Raw genomic sequence first — 17,097 nt, forward strand, 5'->3', positions numbered from 1 at the left:
ACGCCAGCCACACGCCAGCTTCATATTTACGTACAATAAGATATGATGCATGCATACCTTTTTAAAAACGTGGCGCCACATTCAGGACTCACGCGTATGCCGGCGTTTGACGCGCTTCTATAAAATACCAAACTTTGAGAAGACTAAAAGTGTGATACTGACGTACCGAGTACCGACGTCAAAAAAACTGGACGTACAATATATGTGAATTAACCCACCGTAGTTTATAATATAGCTTCTTCATATTTACATGTAAGTTACAAACGACTTAAGCTGGTGTATGCATAATAATTTGTTATAACAGCATTGATCACCAACTATGGCACGCGTGCTTCTCGTTTGTCGCATTGACGTGTGACGTGCTACTGTTACTGTTAGTTTTCATTGTCACGCTTGGGAAAAAACTTTTGACATGACCCATTCAGTATTGTTGTGTTGTGATATTGTATTCGTCAATGTATTCTTATTATATTACAAAGCTATCATTAGAAATTTATCGTGATAGTGTCCATAACAGAGCTGAATCGACCTTTTATTATATCAGTTTTTTTTAAATGTACGAGTTTGATTGATTGTACAAAGTTTATCCAACCGTATTGTTTAATAACCATTTGCATTTGAAAAGGTTATAAAATATTATCTATTGTTGACATCTTCGCTTTTCTAACTTCAAAAACAGTATCGTATAATATCGACAAATTTAATATTGTTTGCGATGGTTTCGGTATTTTATTGTCGTCAAAGTTTAATAGATTTTTCGCTTAATTTATTATCATACCGCATACCTTTTATAATAATTTCAGGCAGCTGATAAAGTCTTGTCTTCGTCCTTGGAATTTGGAATGTCGTCTAAAGTTTATACTATATCTTTTGTGAATAATCTACCCCACATTTTGTAAGTGGTTTAATTATATTCGACCCATTGACTTTATAAAAAGAGATTTTATTGAAAACATTTTGACTTCAGCTTATTTGTCGTTAGTAATATGTTATTGATCATCTGGTAATATGTTTTTAATGAGGCCTGGTTTTTTAGAACTTCAGGTCCGTTATGCACTATTTCCCGTCGTCCAGCAACCAGGTTTACAGGAGGCCACGAGGCATCAGAAAGAAAATCTGCTTTTACACACGTGGTTGCTGCAACCGGGTGGTTGCCGCAGACCAAGTAAATAAGAGCAACTCGGTGACTAAAGTGGAGGGCAACCAATGATTTATAACTTGTTTCTTATTACTGGTTCCGCACTGCACGAGCAATCGGTCTGCAGCCAGAGTTCACAACAAGAAGAAAAAACGAAGGCTTTAATGCAGAAAGATTTTTTACCAACATAAATAAAAAAGATCTTCGATTTAGGACGTGACTTTACTGAGATTAATGGAATCGCGGAATAAAAAAAATCATTAAAAGCAGTTTGTTGAGCTGTTGGTGGTTGAAGGACGTTTTGATAAATAAAACATGGTGCAGGTGCACCCAATTTTTTCTTCTGCTTTCTGAGAAACAAACCTACTGCAACAATATTTTCCTGACTATGTTAAGACATATTTTTTCGTGTGCTGTCATCCCGTTGGTTCCCCTGTCCTCACTTTCTGGCTACTGGCAACTATAGTTACCGTTCGACAGTGCATAAAAAACCTTACACGATCAAATTTATCTTCAATCTATGTACCTATTTTCAAAGATTTTATTTAGTATTTATTTCTCTGGGCGTGAGAGCAAAGAGCAAATACTGGGTCGCGTCATTTTTCCTCGCTCCACCGCAATGTCCAGCACATCTTTCAATTTAAATTGTTTTATTCTAAAATAATTAATTAATATTTTTACCAAACACTTGTATGATTATAGACCCCATCCCCAATTCGCCACTGTCGAATGCACTTTGCGTTCACTGTTTTGTTTACTAGTAAACGCTCACTGATGCGTTAAGCGCATTGAATTTCTCTGAGAGAGTTAATTTTAAATACAGTGTTAATTATATTATTACCTTGGTAATATTTTTTAAATTTAAAACATCGGGAAAGTTATAGGTAGGTTGTTGAGAGGTAAACCATATCTATGAAACTTATATTTAATTATTTTATGTTATGCTGGTGAGCTTAATCGTAATTGATTGTTTTTACTATAAATCGTTATGCCAACGTTTAACGGCTATCGTATGCAGAATATATTATCTAAGTATTATAATTATTTATTAATCCAATTTCTAGCTCCATTCCGAAGTGATAATGGATTAATTACCATACAGCCAGATATATTTTCTAAATTACCTAGTTACCTATCTTTATTTTTTTCTAGTTTCAGATATGTTTTTTTTTAAATATTGTATTGATTATAAAAAGAATTGCACATATAATTAATATATACACAATATAGTAACAATAAAAATAGTAACACTAAATAGTACCTACCTACATATATATAGTAACATTTACAATACATTTAATATCCTAGGTTTCTCTTAGTTCCTTATTTTTCTAATTCCACTTCATTGAAATTTATATGGCAATAAAATAATGATTTTTTGTATACTTAGGCACATAAAATATATTATCATTCCTAAAAAGCCAAACTATCTAAACTCTAAAGCTCATATTTCTTATCAATAAATTTACTAACTATAATGCCAAACTTAAATTATTGAAAAAGACAATGTTTAATAATTAATAACCCTGTGTATATTTTCTAACATATTTTTTAACCATACATTAAAACTCGTATAACAAACAATTAATTATATATTGTAAACAAAATATTTCTAAACCCTTTGTGCGGTTTTATTAATGAATACTGCTTGGGATAAACAGACTGCGAAAATTTTTGACTGTATTGTAATATTTTAATTAATGTCGAAATTCCCAACTCGTTTTTGATCGGGAGCACATTTGTGATCAAATTAGTTACCTATTGTCACGAACATTTTTTTATAAAGAAACTATAATTTTAGAATACTCAATAGTTTCAGTTAAAGCTCAACTCGGAAATATTTCTTTGATATTTGCGAAAATATGACTTTTTACAAGAACTTGCAAGGGAGAAATAGGATGATTTTTTAGGAAAATTTTATTGTATGATGAAATCTACCCATTTACAATTTTTACTTTCAAACCTTCCCACGATCATTTGAACTCTATTGAGAGTCTCTCACTGTGATTAAACCAAATAAAAAAAAATCTGAATAAACTTTCACTGATTTGGACACCTGTACCGAGTGATGATAAATCTTAATCGTTGATAAAATATTATTAGCCACCTATACAGCTTTACTTGCTATTGTTAAACTTTAAAAGATTTGTCGAATATTTTTTCCAAAATCAAGATTACCATCAAGGTTTTTTTTTCATTCAATCTGTTGAAAACCGGTGTTTTGATATTAGATTATTTTTTTAGAGCTTTTATCCCCATAACTAGTTAACATTTTAAAGCTTCACGCATGTATATATTGTAGATATATTGCATACTATAATACGCAATATGTACGTTGATAATAAATCAGAATTCTACACGGCGTGAAAGCCTTCATTTTCAATTTAGCAGCGTCAAATAGATAGGGAGTAATAATAAGTATTATTATACGTTGCCCTGTCGTGAAATTGAATTAGTTTTGAAATTAGCTTTAAGCATTATGTAATAGGTACCTATTTGCTGTTACGTTGTAATTAATTTACCCTTAATGTGCCATTACAGTTTACAATTTACAGTACACACTACACAGTGTTCTATCCGAAGTGTTGTGTATCGAATTTATATCGAAAATGAAATTTTGACAAATTTTACGATATCTTTAATTAATGGGTATATCATGTTTAATCTGGTACTATATTTTTGTTACAATAAAAAGATTTAGGCCAAGTTAAATTGACACCAGCCCCGCACCACATTCAGTTTTAATCGAGCGTATCACGGGACCCTACGTTTGGATGTAAAGCCTTTTTATAACTGGAAATGAACGGAGCAGTTACCTAAGGCTGTGATCAGTTCAAGTTGATCTCCCAGAGCAATATCGGCCGCTATAACAATTTTATAATATGTGCCAAAGATGTTCTTGGGTCCCGTCCCCGTCGTAGGCGGTCTCGTATTGGGTTCTCATCCGGGGGCTCCGGGTTCGATCCGGTGAAGTCAAAATACATTTATGCGATTTTCTCATGTGTGTTTCTGTGATAGTTTCACTTTTACATTGGACCGCATGGGCTATCTTAGTATTAAATATATATATATATATAATATAAGTATCATCTTCTGCACCTGTTTTTATGAAATAATCTACAGGGCAAGTATATACTAGTTTTAACATTATCAGATGTGTAACGTAATTTGTTATATCTTACATCATGTGGTGGTGTAAATAATCAATAAACCACGTTTTCACGGATCATTAAATAAGATTACGGATATTTTGAGGGCATTACTGCTTGTATAATTTTTACACATATGTTGTGGCGTTGGCGCTATTATAAAAAATACAAGCGTGTCCGATGTAATCGATTATTCAATGGATCGTCCGTCCGCCAGGTGTTTCGAACGGCTACCGGTCCAACTGGCCGAAGTTCGAATCGCATCTGCGGATTGATTTTATAAAGTTTTTACTTTTTGCCGAAGCCGAAGCTTTCGCAAACCGGCTGCCAAATTCGCCAATTGCGTGCTGGGTCAGATGATCGCTACCACTTTTTAGCAATTAATTCACAATCGATGTACTTATTCATTTACGCTGTTTTGTCTTGACGAATGACCGTAACCCCTGGAAAATTACTTACATTATACAGTTTGTGCCAAGGGTTCTTAAGCTATGGGTCGACCCAAAATTAGGTCGCTTGCCATATCGAGTGGATCTCGGAACATTTTCAATTATTAACAATAACCTTTTTTATGTACGATTTGAGAGACTTTAGACTTTTAGAGCCTCCGCCTATACGACGGCCAGTCGGTGCAACTCGATGCAATGGCTGGTCTCCCGGCTAACTACCAGAAGTTTTCGACGCACAGTTATCCCCCTTGTGACCCCCATGCGACCAACCTCACCATATTACTTTAGCAGCGCTACTCCCGCGTTACCCTACTTCATGCCCAGACTGTACACAATCTACACTGAGTGCGTATGGTTATCCTCACCCACTTGTTATGTTGTGTTCGAGTTGAGCAGCGGGCAGAGCCTCTTAAATTATTTTTTTTTCTTGGATCGCGAAACCAAACCGTTATCTGCTCCAATCTGGGCCAGTTCTCACAAAGGTTGAGAAATCCTGGTCTACGCATTGCCTTGTTCTTCTTTATCGTGTTCCTTATCGTTGAAGATCGTCTTATTTACCTACTTAATCTATTCATGTCCATGGCCGACTTCACAGCCGTTCTCTAGGCGAATAGTTCAGTTATAGTCAGTCTATAGTCAGCCAGCCCGGGGATCGAGCGCCTTCTGGGGTTCCTTCATAAATCTTATAGAAAGCTCTAGATCCATTTAAAAGGCTGTTCTCATTGGATTTCGCTGTCCACATGGATGAACGTATGGAGTCCCGTAACCTCCTACATTTGGCCGGATCTTTGAGTAGGAGACCTGCAATATTTACACTGGCTGACAAACTCGTTTAGTAGATCTGCCTACACTTGGCTGTGAGTGACAGGATGCTAATTAAATCTCTGGAAATTTCCTGAAATGTGTACAGAAAAGGAAGAGTTATTCAAGTCAGTCCAATCGCCTGTTGGACTTGCATTTTTGCATGCTATTGAGGACGGTCGCATTTGGGTCACAATTCAGTTCATCATTACTTTTGTCTTCGAAATTATTTTTAAGCCTACTTGGCGGTTTTCATTAAATTTACAAGCGCCTGCATTCTATCCTGGGGATCCTGAGGTATTTTAAGTATTTTGCACAGATAGTGAAATACAAGTTTTCTATATTTATTCATACATTGTTTACTTTTTTCAGATCTGCCCTTTCAGCGGTGTCGGCGTACTTGGACGCCTTTCAGAAGATAGCCGACGCAGCAACTAACGCCAGAGGTAAGCTATTAATTCGTATACTTTGCCTTACATATTATAGGTTTTTTTTTAATATTGCATCTATAAAAAAACGAGTTATCCTTGATGCTCCGAAACATTTTACGTCACGAAAGCTCTTTGAAATGTTGGGCGCGCAATAAAATTGAAATGATCCGTACAGCGTGACATTTTTTATGCGAACGTTTAATGGTATGACATAGCTTTTACTTATCATTTCTACTTTCGTACTTTGTAACGTTTCTCTTTCGTACACGTTGTCTAAAATTACATTTTACGATTGCTTTGCTAAAAGGATCCATATCATATTTTCGCTTGTACGATGTTTTTGTGGTTGAATGTGTTCTTCTTCTTAATCCTTTATTGTCAATCCCTTCAAAAATTCTTGGAACCATAGCTTATTCTTGCCACATACCACCAGTATTAGAACAGGATCAGTCAGAAACTCGTACCCATCAACCAAACAAACCTTTGTACCATCGAGGTTTTTATTTTATTTTAAAGAAAGAAAAAGAATAGGAAAACTTTCGAGACCTATTTGCAGGAAGTAGACAAAACTTACCGTTGAACAACAAACATCTTTAAATATAAAACGAGATAAACAGAGCAATGCATACCTATATGACTCATTTTATTTTTGTTAATTTGTGTCATGAGGCTAGATACCTACATGTAAAATAAAAAAACATTGCATTTAATCAGTTTTTCACCGGTATGCGTCATTTTATGTGTTTTTAAGCGTTGGTGCGTTCTATTTGTATATTAGCAAACATCGCATTTTAAATATTTTTTTTACCGTTTTTGACTGTTTTATGTGGGGTGCTGAAAAATTTAATGTGATCTAGAAGCGGACAGAAAAATTATGATCTTAACAATATTTAGGTTGTTAATAAGTAATAAAGTTATCGTGAATTGGTTTGAGTGCAGCTTGCAGTCGGAGCAGTGTCGTCGCGTTCTCGGCTCAGTGCTCACCGTGCAATATCCGCCGGAGCGAGCGAGGGTCGTCGAACTTGGTACCTATGTATCTATGCAGTACCTACTGCTGCCTACAATTTCATAGGATACTCACGTCGTCTACCTATCAATTAGAATTACATTATATTTATTCATTATTCTTCTCCTGTGCGCCGTATCAGCTATTTAACGAAGGCCTCGCATCATACTTCAAAGATATCGAAATGCATTGATTGCAATTAGAATTCAAATTTCGAATTTCCTATTTTATACACTGCATTGAAAATGGCAAAAAAAAACAAAGAAAAGAAGTGTTAACCAGGGAACACGAAAATTATTTCAAGTGGGTTGCGTTTTGGTTGAGGCTGATACAATGTTTAATTATTGAGTGTTTAGAAAAATGGGCTAAAGCCTAAATACCTACGTAATTTATTTTTAATGGTTACTTCACTATCATACATAATATGGATTAAAAGTTTTTCACGTAAACGCGCATTAAAAAATATTCACAATATTTGAGAATATTCGAAAGTGCTTGTATTAATTGGACTTTGTCGCCTGTCATAAAGCAAATCTCGCTTCAAATACTTCGATGTCTATCTAAGTTTATGGCGACTGACTTTATATTTCTATTTATTAACAATATTTTAATAAAAGACATGATAATAATATGAGTAACTTTTTTATGAATGTAGTAGCTATACAATTGATACTTTTGACAAACGATGATGGAGGGGTTTCACCTTTCAGTATCTTCATGCTTCGTGTTTATTAAATTAGGTAGTTTTTTCGTGTCGGCAGGACTGTTGCTCTAGGAACTAGGAATAATTATTAACATAATATTAGGTATATTAATATTATTATGGATTCTATTCTGAGGACGGGACGTGAGTTTGAAACGTTTTTGTGACTTCAACGGCATAACGGAATTATTCCTCATTGATCGCCCTATATTGAGGCCGCGTCAACTGCACGGAGCACAATATTATGCACGACCTTATCGTGCAATACCTCGTATGCAATAATTCCCTTACACATTTTTTTTTCTAATTTATTGAATGCATGACCAGGATACATCATAACGAATTATTTTTCTTCAGTTTGTAGTGTAGACGTTCTTCCTCACAGAACAGATAATAAATAGAATACCGATAGGCAATATTCAATACGCCGCATGGTGAAGCAGGCTTTTGAATGTGTGAGTGTCCTACGGAAATGAAGCACGCATTATGCACGTGCAATAGTGTGTGTAATACACCAACATTAAATGAGCGTAAATGCATAAACCGAGAGCAGTTTTTAGTATTCGACGTAAAACGTATTCTTAACACGTGTGAAAGTTTAACCCGGATTCTTCCTTGCTCGAGTCGGTTACCTGCTATCGCCTTACCCGTTGTGTATTTCAGTTCCCATCATTTCTGAGTTCCCTGTTCTTCCCATTTCCCTCCGGCGGCTCTTCTCATATTATCTGTCAATCTATTCGTCGATATCCTGTTTGAGGCTGCCTTGCTATACCAATAGTAATCTCTTCCACTACTCTTCAAGTTTTGCGATGCGAAGGAAGACGTATGCGGATTTTATGTGACAACGGATATCTTCATTTCTGATTGTACCCCCAATGCAATCTTTAACTTTGATCATTCGATTTCTCGCTGTGCCACTCGTAAATAATTATATACTAGGTCAGTTGTCAGGGTTCACGTCTCCAATCCCCATATATCATCTGGTGGAACACGTTGATACCTCCTACGTATAAGATCGGGACTGCAAAATTGTGACTTTTCAGTAGTGCGATTAAAAAAAAAATTATGACACCACAACGTTAATTTAAATGCTAGAATCGTATTGTTTGGTTTGTTGCCGTCATACAGACGTACCCAGGGTGAACTAAACGACCATAGGGATGCCTTAAAATCCTACTAATAAAATTCTCTGGATGTGCATGGCAGCGAAGAACTAAGGTGGGAGGACCTTGACTGAAATGACGATGAAATTTATATATTATTAATAGATATTGTAAATTAATAGTTACCTACTAATATAATCAAGTATATGTAAATCCTAATCAGTCATTTTGTGACACATTTGTTTTTAAAGTTTTTTAAATTTTGTTGTATACCTACCCTTGGACGGAATTTCCTAGCTGATGCGCCGCAATATTTTGTTGCATTTTGCATTGTTGCTTTTGTTACAGTAATGGTCATTCGATTTTCACTATCATGAGGTACTTTTAGGTGAAGTTCGTAATAAAGTATGTTTTCTGATTAAAGAGTTATAAAAATGATAATCATGAAATGTGCCGTGAAAATTGTACCTTTTTAATAGTGCGTGAACTATGTAGTTTAGGAAGCACTGCCGTAGGATACATTTTAACATTTTTAACATTGTATCTTTTATGTTATCCTTTTTTAATTAAAACATTCCATAAATATCAAATGCCAAATAAAAGTGAGATGCGAGGTTTTGCAATTTTCACAATACGCTGCGCTTCGCGTCCACGGTAATATTGCGAGATGGTGCTTTATTTTCGGGAAACGCTCTTTAGTTGATAGCAGAGGTACTTAACACCGGTTTACATGTCCCTTAAGGGCCCGCGCAAATAAAAAAAACGTAATCTAATATTAATACCGTATGCAAGGTTGATTTATTTTGGTTGTGTGTCGATTCTCGAGAGCTACCACGTAACCGGTCATATATAAATAAATAGGGCTCTTTAAATCTCATTTTTAAAGGTTTGATTTCATTCGAAAACAATATGGTGTCGGATTAATCAAATCAAAAATCGGAACCCTGGTTCTGGGATTCGGGCGTAGTTCTGAAGCCAATGTATATACAGTAAAAACAAAACAATGATTCGGTTCGTGGATTGTATGCGTACGTATACGTACGAATACGCGCTCATCGGCTGCCAGGTATTTAGTATGGCTCCCCATCCGCACGCACACCATCGACCAACCGAATCATTGTTTTGTTTTTAGTCTACCTACTTATACCTCGATTCCACATTATAAAAACGAATACTTATTACTATATGTAATCTTTTAATTGTCATTTATTCTTGGAATACAATTGATGAAAATTTAATAATTATATTAAGCACTATAGTAAATACTTTCATACTGTTAGTGGGGCGACTCAGTTGAGCAGGCCATGTCCAAGGATGTGAGACACTCAACCGCTCTTGTGGCTCCTCTTCAATATACCGGTAGGAAAAAGGAGGATCGGGAGACCTAGATTGAACTGTGTAGAAAAGGGTGTGGACGGAGCTTGCAGCAGACAGGGGGGTAGGTTTCCACTTAATATAGCTTAACAATGAATACGAGAAGAAATAATTCTGGATATGTCCAAATGAGTCGCTTGGAGTCATATCTCACATATTGCAATTTTGTCGTTTTTTAGTTGAATATGCCAAGTGATTCTAAATGCATTAATATAAACAGAAAAATAGTGTATCAAAAGTCACTTAAGCCATTTGAAAATCGTTGACAAAGTTTACTGTTGGTGTCATAACTCCCATATTTCAAAGAATACTGTGAGTTTTGTCACCAAGGCCTTTCTAACCAATCGGAGAGATCTATTTCTCATAGTATGCTGTATGTCTGCAGCGTTATGAGTATTATATGTATTAAAAAAATGTTAACCGACTCTCACTTCTCTTAATATTCAAGGGAGTTCAATACTTTTCTTCTAATTACAAAAAATAGTGGTCTGTTGGTATTTTGCGATTATCTCAAAACTTGATTTTTGAAATATGTGAGTTATCCACTCACTTATGACTCTAAGCGGCTCAAATGACCGATACCCATTATCATGGTCATTATTTTTTAGTTTGGTGGATTCTTTGGGTAACGTATATTTTGTTTGTTTTGGTATTATATAAATGATATATATCGGTGGTTGACAAACTTTATCGTTTAACAAAAATACAAATTAGTGGGACGAATTAGTCTGGTGTTGACTACATAGTTTTTCAAATTTTAATCAAACTAGATGCAGTTACCACAATCAGGAAGGGAAAGTAAGTCGTGTCCGATATCGACTCTCTGCTTAATGTCTGCGATTATTGCGAGAGAAGTATGATGCGTTGCATTGGTGTTATCGCCTGTAGAAAATAACTACATATACTTACTTAATCTATCATTGTGACCTTGAATAAGGGCATTGCATTATTATTTCTTGCAATTATGTTAATACCTCTGTCATGGAGTATTTTATTTATTATATGAAATATAATAAATAAAAAAGTTTATTAGTACGTTTGTGTATGAATATTATTGGGATATTACATACTATTATCTACGTTTGACAGATATGTTTTTGATGAAATTGATACTTTCGGCGCATTTGATAATGGTTTTATAATGATATTGACACTGGCCTATTTTTACCCATGTGTGTTTATTCCCTTGGACGCATGTTTATTAATGTTGACAAATCGTTGATAATATTATAATGTTTTGGGTATTTGAAAATGTTTGAATTTGATGTCAGTAAAGACGAAACCCCCGAACACTTGTATTCGATTGTAATAACACTAGTAAGTAGATAGTTTTAAAGTAAACTTTTTCCCGCCATTTTCTATTTTGCTATTGACTGATTGATAAGTAAAGTAGTATTTCTAGGTGAAGTAATTTATTTAGTTTTCAAAAGAACGAATATGAAAAAAGTCGTTCAAGCTGATTCCACTCCGGTTCTATGCATTGCTATAGTTATCAAAATTGGAGATATTACATAATATTATATTTCCATTTATATTATCATCGTCAGCTTGGATCAATCCACTGCCGGATAAATGCCTATACTAGGCGATTCCAGTCTTAGATCTATATAATATTCTTGTATTAAATTTAAAAACGTCCCATTTAACAGGGGGTTTATTAAATTGTTTAAACTTTATATTAAATTCAAAACGTATTTTTGTTTACGTAGAAAAATCAGATCGGGAATTTGTGACCGGCAGTTCTCTAACTCTAATTTGTGGCTCCCTGGTGACGGTGACTTAAGTGAAAAAATAATATTGTGTGTTAGATGAAAAATCAGTATATTATGTCGTTTAAAACAGATACCTACGATGTGTTACCTGTTTAATTAAATGCATATTGTCTTGTATTTTTTCACTGTTGATTCTTGTTGGGAAACTACTTCAATATATATGTACCTAAGTTATGATTAGTTTTTGGTACATTTTCCACAATCAATTTAGATTTTTTTTTAACACAAGACCAATTTCATCTTGACAGACATTTTTAATTCCAATTTTATGTTAAAAAATATAAATTATTTATGAAAAGTACAAAAAGAAATTATAACTTACAGATTGAAGTTTTATTATAGTATTGATAGATTACGCATTGCCAAATAAATAAATGGGAAATGAATCCATCACGAAATTTCGTGTTTTACCTTTATTTAAAAGTTTACGCTTTCAATTTATGTCACCTATATTTTATAGAAGTCTGTCGCGTAGGTATTTCTTTCTATTGAGTTTGATCAAACTTGGTATTGGTGTTTTCAGTTTGAAATGTCGCCTTGACTATCACATGCTTCCCAACCTTTTCGCATCGCTGCACACTGTAGAATACCCTTTCAAACGCTTGAATCATGTTTTATTTATTCCACATGAAAAAATAATCAATTGCAATTAATTCTTTGTTGTAATGGGTTTTCGTTATCGTGCAATATTATAAATGTATGCTATTATATAAATAAATATAAGTAAGTATAAATTCCAATGTGAAACATGAAAACTATTTTATAAATATAGAAAACTCATAATTTGAATTGAGGCGAATTGTTTTATACAAATTATCGCTATTAAAAATAATTACAAAGATAAATTATAGTTAATAAATTCTTTCAATGAGATAGATACTTACCTAGGTATATAATTATAATATATTATATATTTTTTTACGTATGTGTCGATGCTTGAAAGAGCTTCTCATAATTCCTGATCCATTAAAAATATTACTCACAGATAATGCGTTGGCAAAATGGTAAATGGAGGAGTCTGCTGCGCGCAATACTTTGCGGCACACTCCCTAAACACAGTGCAATGCTTTTATTATTTTATTACGACATCTTTGACTGGTGGAAATGAGTGAAAACCTCTGCTTTGCTTTAAGCTCGGCTTAGTTAAATGTTATGTAGCCTGGCACAGCGGTAGTGTGATGTAACCCGCTGGCGTTTAACGATTTTTTCGTCATGGACACACACACTCAGTCGGCGACACACAAATGAATATCCCTGCTCAGACAATATTAGGGTACATTATTTATTTTACTTACCCATGTGCATAATAGAGATTGACCTTTAAACTGAAGGTCGATTCACGCACGGATTCATTAAGCGCCTAAGTTGGGGTTAATCTTGTAATTAATTATTTTAACAAGTATAAATATCTAATATATTATGTACCCATACCTCGATAGAATAAGCCTCAGAGCTTTTCGGCGTAGACAAGATTGTGGTTAATTTACGACCTACGTAGTATGTAATTAAATAATATAATATCATCATCATCATCAGCCGGGGTCAATCCACTGCTGGATGAAGGCCTCCCCAAGCTTTCTCCAACTCTCTCGGTCCTGTGTCGTTCGCTGCCACGTATTTCCGCCGAACTTTACCAGTTCGCCAATCCAGCGGCTTTTAGGGCGACCCTGTGGCCGTTATATAGGTATTATATAATATCATATATATATAATATCAATAATATAGGTATTATATAATATCAAGTACCTACATAGATATCTAAAATTAATTTTGTAGAAGCTAAATGTTTAAAATCCGATATATTATTATATCAAGACATGCTGGAATCAGTGGTTTCTGTATATTCTAACTTATTATTTTACATAGGTATTATGCCACTACAGTAAGTTTATCATATATTATGGTGCGTGACAAAAATGTTGACGGGTGATTGATTGATTTTTGGTTGAAAGTTCCTTGGTTTTACAATCAAAGACCTTTAAGAGGGCTCGCACATCAGAACTCGCCGCATGCGTCTTACGACGAATTCGTCGATGTGACGTCATCGTAAATCAAGAAATAAACGTTATCAAATGGAGCTTCGCAGATTGGCCGATGCAACTGTGACGCTGCGACGCTCCTGCATGCGACGAATTGCATTTGCTAGAGCCTGCATGTCGATATCGAAAAATGTTGACTCTGCGCATGCGCACAGCCGCACAATCGGCCATTTCTGTCTTTGTCTCTGTCTACACTGTCATTGCTCGCTCATCGCTGGTCACCGCGTTTGACGTTTGTTCATACAATCAACACAATAAAAATGGCAGACGAGAGACTTCTCCTTTTTCGCGTTTGACGTTTGCCGCTAGGCAGATGTGCGAGGTTGTAGCATGCAACATTCGCTGGCGGTCTTGGAAGTTTTGATTTATGGCCGTCAGGCACACAAAGCGAGTTGTGATGTGCGAGCCGGTTAAGACTCGAAATGATCAGACGACGCAAACGAACGGCTGTAAATCAGAGCGTTGGAGTGGAGCTCGGAGTTGGCGCACGGAGCAGTGAGCAACGGGGTTTTACCCGGACCAGGAACGGAGCCGAAGCACCGAAAATTTGTAGTGCTCCACTGCTCCGGATGTTTTTTTTAATTTTTAAAATTTTTTAATGAAAACATTATATTGGACACTTTGCAACACTGAAATTATTTAAAATCACTTTGAGTCACTTTTTGACAGAAGAGGCAGATAATGAAAGACGATTTGCTGTCAGATGTTGTTTATTATAATTAATATCTAATGAAAAGGACGAATAATAAATAAACTTATTTCAAAACTACTTATTTATTTTTATTTTTGACATTATTGTATCCCGGAGCGGAGCAGACCCTGGAGAAGAGCTGGAATAAGTATTAGGTCCTGGAGCAGAGTTGGAGCGGACCCAAAAAATGGTCCGTTCCAACCTCTGGTAGAAATACATTATGCTATGATTATGAATACAGTCATGATTTTTCGTCTACTAAATTAAAACTTATTGTTTCCTATCATTATTTTCGTGCTGGGTCAATTAATATTCATTGATATGTTTCCATGGCTTTAAAATAATTTCTGATCATTATTTGATAGGTACATAAACATAACTATACAAAAATTGGAAAAAAATTTAAGTATTTACTAGTAAGTAATGGAAATATATCTTTCAAAATAATAAGCGTATTATTTTGGTGTTCATTTGTTACGTACCTATGCGAAAAGGTGACTCGAAACATTATGATTTTTTTTGCGATTTTCTCATGTTTCCCGTAGAAAATCTTCTTTACAACGAAAAGGTCTGTGAACACGTGTTTTCGTCCGCATTAAATTGAAAATCTCAAAAATGCTACAGACTTCACATAGGGTAACATGGTCGATTGTAATACAATAGTACGTCTACTTTTCTATATTTTGTCCAATTCTGTCTTTATTCCCCTTTGCGGCGGCGGCGGATTAATCTTATTTAGAAACCAAATCTACAGTGCCTATAGAGTGCAAGAACCAAGATGTTGATAACAATGTTATTAAACTATGAATCTAACCCTAACCTAACATATATATTTTTTCGTCGAAACCATTTTTTTAAATGCGTATCGTTTGATAAGGTATGTCGTATAAATATGTACCGATTGAATTGATTGATCTCATGTTGTGAACGTCCTGAATTTAGATTTGTTATGTCCACAATGTTTTGTTTTCTTAAATAAATAAATAAATTATTATTCATCAATCCATACGACTGGCGGACTTTTCATGAACTAGTTTATACATTATTTTTGATGGTATATTATGAGCGCTCTCTGTAAGGACGCTGATTTTTGGTTTAATTTTCAGTCCAATCCAATAGATGCCGCTATTAGTGCAGAAGATTTTCTTGCGTATCGAAAATTTAAAATTGCAGAAAAATGTCGAACTAAATATATTTTTGTTTTCATAGATGGCACTTATCTAATATTTTTCTTTGTTAAATTTTGGTTTTGAGGAAAATCGTTTTACTTTAGTTTTTCCAAAAATTAATAAATACGGAGATGGTATGTATAATATTCGCATTCATACAAACCGTTAATAAATTATCATATTAATACAATGACAATCTTTGATATTATTTATTTATAGGTGAAGTCAATTATATTGTCTTCTATTCTAATTCTTTCTTATGCATGATATAACAATCGATCGGCAGTAGATCTTTTTTGTGTGTGTATAGGTATGTGAAATAAATAAAACTGTAAGAACCTAACGCTTAAAAATTTGCATACCTAACAATAGTAAGTATCTTTTTCAAACGCTAAGGCTTCGGCCACATAGGCAGGTGCTTCGCTAGTCATGAGCTAGATGCTATGCTTGTCTACTAAAAACACTACTGCCACATTACACGCTACGTGCTTAGGTACAAATTCATTTGACATTTGAGATCGCTCAAGTCAACAACGATATGTCACTCTCAAAACTAACCAGAAAGCTACTTCTCACAGAGAATTTAAGTTTAAAATTTCGAAAGTCTCAAATTCGAACTTATTGCGTGCGTACTGTCAATTATTCGTTCCATGTGTCATTATTCATAACCTCAAAATATACGGTGTTTGACGTTTGTCATACTGAAGAAACATCCGCCATCTTACAAAATCCATAGACAATGGCAAAATCACTAGGTGACATAATAAACATAACCAACACGTTTGTTCGCCGGGAGACTCACGAGGTGACTCATAATCATGTAGCGAGGCGCGAAGCGTGCAGGCGGCCATTGTGATAGAATAGTGTGCGTTCGTTCACTAGGATATGTCACCTAACACGTAGCCACCAAACAAGGCACCTGCCTATGTGGCCGAAGCCTTACCATTCTTTCGGACGACTGTGCGGACGACCGAAGTACATATTCCAATATTTAATTGTATTGATTGAATTAGTATGGATCATTATTGAATGCATACCTATTTGTGTCATTTGACATTTGTGTAAGTACCGCATTGTTTTCGAATAGAATGTAGAAAATAAGAAATTTCATCATCAAACTATGGTACAAACAAACCTTCTAAAGATTTCGTTTACAGTGTGAGTTACATTTTCATACACCTTTCTTATACTATCTACTTATTTACGTGTAGTACAATTAAGTAGAACGCGGAGCAACTTTTGTTTGCTTTATTGATAGTTCATCATTAATTG

General features: G+C 34.8%; 1 protein-coding gene across 3 annotated transcripts in view; it reads left to right on the forward strand.

Moving 5' to 3' along the window:
• The window catches only part of mim (missing-in-metastasis), a 352,784-nt gene that overhangs the window by 218,392 nt on the left and 117,295 nt on the right, over positions 1-17,097 (forward strand). For all 3 annotated transcript variants that reach the window (XM_085943176.1, XM_085943177.1, XM_085943178.1), the window contains exon 3: positions 5,910-5,983. In XM_085943176.1, the coding sequence (XP_085799302.1) occupies positions 5,910-5,983 (74 nt within the window). The remainder of the gene's footprint in view (positions 1-5,909; positions 5,984-17,097) is intronic.

Source organism: Rhyacophila brunnea, unplaced genomic scaffold (assembly GCF_057557595.1).
Source record: "Rhyacophila brunnea isolate RB1 unplaced genomic scaffold, BYU_Rbru_1.0 scaffold_15, whole genome shotgun sequence".
NCBI lineage: Eukaryota > Metazoa > Arthropoda > Insecta > Trichoptera > Rhyacophilidae > Rhyacophila > Rhyacophila brunnea.